The sequence below is a fragment of the Lepidochelys kempii genome, chromosome 1 (assembly GCF_965140265.1).
Source record: "Lepidochelys kempii isolate rLepKem1 chromosome 1, rLepKem1.hap2, whole genome shotgun sequence".
Classification (NCBI taxonomy): domain Eukaryota; kingdom Metazoa; phylum Chordata; order Testudines; family Cheloniidae; genus Lepidochelys; species Lepidochelys kempii.
In genome coordinates, this window is record NC_133256.1 from 1,339,761 (window position 1) to 1,342,695 (window position 2,935).

General features: G+C 44.2%; 1 protein-coding gene across 1 annotated transcript; it reads left to right on the top strand.

The window, feature by feature from the left end:
- Window positions 1–1,029: 1,029 nt before the first annotated feature.
- Window positions 1,030–2,840, top strand: LOC140900749 (olfactory receptor 52K1-like). The gene is made up of 2 exons (XM_073318506.1): window positions 1,030–1,943; window positions 2,750–2,840. Exons 1-2 carry the CDS (start codon window positions 1,030–1,032, stop codon window positions 2,838–2,840), a joined length of 1,005 nt encoding a protein of 334 aa, XP_073174607.1.
- The last annotated feature ends 95 nt before the right edge of the window (window positions 2,841–2,935 follow it).

Genomic DNA, 2,935 nt, shown 5'->3' on the forward strand with positions numbered 1-2,935 from the left:
GGTTTATTTCCCTCCTAATAGTTGAATTCACTTTGTCACGAGAACTCACAATCTTCATTCCCATTATTCTGTCTAAATTTTTCCTTCCAATCACTTTTGCTGATAATTTGCCTCAGCTTTGGACAATTAGCATTTTGAAGCATTAAGTGTCTCTATTTATTACTGATTGGGAACTGTTCTCTGTTTGTCCATTTGAATGTAACCAGTTCCCTTCTTTATTTTGTTCTCCTCTGTCAGATGCACCTTCTTTGTCTCTTCTCTAAACTCAACAGTCCCAGACTTTTCAATTGGTACACATATTGCAACCTCCCCCAATCTCAGAGCCTGTCCCAGAAATCACCTTTCTCTCTGCTGTATCCTTCACAGAACTGAATGACCACAACTGAGTGCGTTTCCAGAGCAGGTTATTCTCCAAACCATTCATTAGGCATCCAGACGTTGCCTTTGCTTTTGCCATGCAGCAGGTGTTTCTATAGAGCTGCTATCAATGATGCCTTGTCTGTTCCCTGGGGTGTGTTCTAGTTGGGATGTTTCCTCCGGCACATGTCTTGGCAAAGCTTCATTGTTTTTTCCCCACTCTCAGGTTTTGAGCAACCAGGTGAATGGGGAATGCCTTACAGCATATACAATGTAGCGTGGGTTTCAATTCATTAAGGCATGAAGATGGACAACAAGTATCCACACTTGTGTTTCCTGCTGGTCCCTACTAAGGTTCCCCCCACTGAATGATTGATGCATGGAGCACCATAAAATACGGAATTGGCATTAGTAGGGTCAGTTGTTAATAATTCATTTATTTGAACAATGAAAATGTCATTTTTTATGTGTGAAGAGCGACTAATCTGCTTCAACCATAAGAACCGCCTTTTGTAGTACATATAGTGTCTTATGTTAACATTCTCTCCATCCAGGCATTTGTACTTCAGCCATCATCCTAGACTCTGGGCATATACACAACATCAGGGGAATGTATGGTACATGCAGGAGACAGCATTCTTCCTCAGAGCTGTACGCCTTCTGCCCTACTCAATGTCAGATTACAACATAACCGACTTCATCAACACCTCCACCTTCATCCTGCTGGGCATTCCTGGCCTGGAGATGGCCCATGTCTGGATCTCCATCCCCTTCTGCACCATGTACATCATAGCCATCTTGGGGAACGTCACCATCCTGTTCATTGTGAAGAGGGAGCCGAGCCTCCATGGGCCCATGTACTATTTCCTCTGCATGCTGGCCGTCAGTGACCTGGTCCTGTCCACAGCCGTTCTACCCAAAATGCTGGCAATCTTTTGGTTCATTTCCAGGGAGATCAATTTCAGTGCCTGCCTCACGCAGATGTACTTCATTCACTGCTTCTCAGTGATGGAGTCTGGAATCCTCGTGGCCATGGCTTTTGATCGCTACGTGGCCATCTGTGATCCCCTGAGACATTCCACCATCCTGACAAACACCATGGTGGCCAAGATTGGTCTGGCCGTGGTGCTGCGTGGTGGCACACTTATACTGCCCTATCCCTTCCTGGCGAGACGTTGGCCATATTGCAGAACCAACATCATCCCCCACTCTTACTGTGAGCACATAGCCTTGGTGAAGCTGGCCTGTGCCGACATCCATGTCAGTAGTTATTACAGCCTCTCTGTGGCATTCTTGGTGACTGGTCTGGATGTGTTTTTTATCACTGTGTCCTATATCCAGATCCTCAGGGCCATCTTCAGCCTCCCCACAAGGGATGCCCGAGTCAAGACTTTTGTGACCTGTGGCTCCCACATCTTTGTCATCTTAGCCTCTTACACACCAGCTCTCTTCTCCTTCCTCATGCACAGGTTTGGCCACAATGTGGCCCTGCATTTCCACATTATCATTGCCAATGTGTATCTTGCTGTGCCCCCCATGGTACACCCCATCATCTATGGTATGAGGACCAAAGAAATCTGGGATAGGCTGTGTCATAAATATAAAGGAAAAGGTAAACACCTTTAAAATCACTCCTTGCCAGAGGAAAAACCCTTTCACCTGTATAGGGTTAATAATCTAGGATAACCTCACTGGCACCTGACCAAAATGACCAATGAGGAGACAAGATACTTTCAAAAGCTGGGGGGAGGGAGAAACAAAATCTCTCTCTGTCTGTGTGATGCTTTTGCCGGGAACAGAGCAGGAATGGAGTCTTAGAACTTAGTAAGTAATCTAGCTAGAGATGCGTTAGATTCTGATTCCTTTAAATGGCTGAGAAAATAAGCTGTGCTGAATGGAATGGAGATTCCTGTTTTTGTGTCTTTTTGTAACTTAAGGTTTTGCCTAGAGAGATTCTCTATGTTTTGAATCTGATAACCCTGTAAGGTATTTACCATCCTGATTTTACAGAGGTGATTATTTTTACGTTTTCTTCTGTTAAAATTCTTCTTTTAAGAAACTGAATGCTTTTTCATTGTTCTTAAGATCCAAGGGTTTGGGTCTGTGTTCACCTATGCAAATTGGTGAGGATTTTTATTAAGCCTTCACCAGGAAAGGGGGTGTAACATTTGGGAGGATTTTGGGGGGAAAGACGTTTCCCAACGGACTCTTTCCAAATTATATCCCTGTTAGATGTTTGGTGGTGGCACTGTTAAGTCCAAGGGCAAAAGGTAAAATAGTTATTACCTTGGGGAAGTTTTCACTCAAGCTGGTAAAAATAAGCTTAGGAGGTTTTCATGCAGGTCCCCACATCTGTACGCTAGAGTTCAGAGTGGGGAAGGAACCTTGACAGGCTGCTCCAGCTATTTACTCACAAAGGGACCTACATTTTCCTCTTTTTGCTCTGGCTTTCAAAGCAAGCTCTGTGTATAGCTGACCGATGACATAGTTCTAAGACTTCTTTCCTGAATCACTTACTGTACAGTCAAAGACACACTAAAACCTTTCCTGAACTCACTGTGCTGTGTCAACATTACAA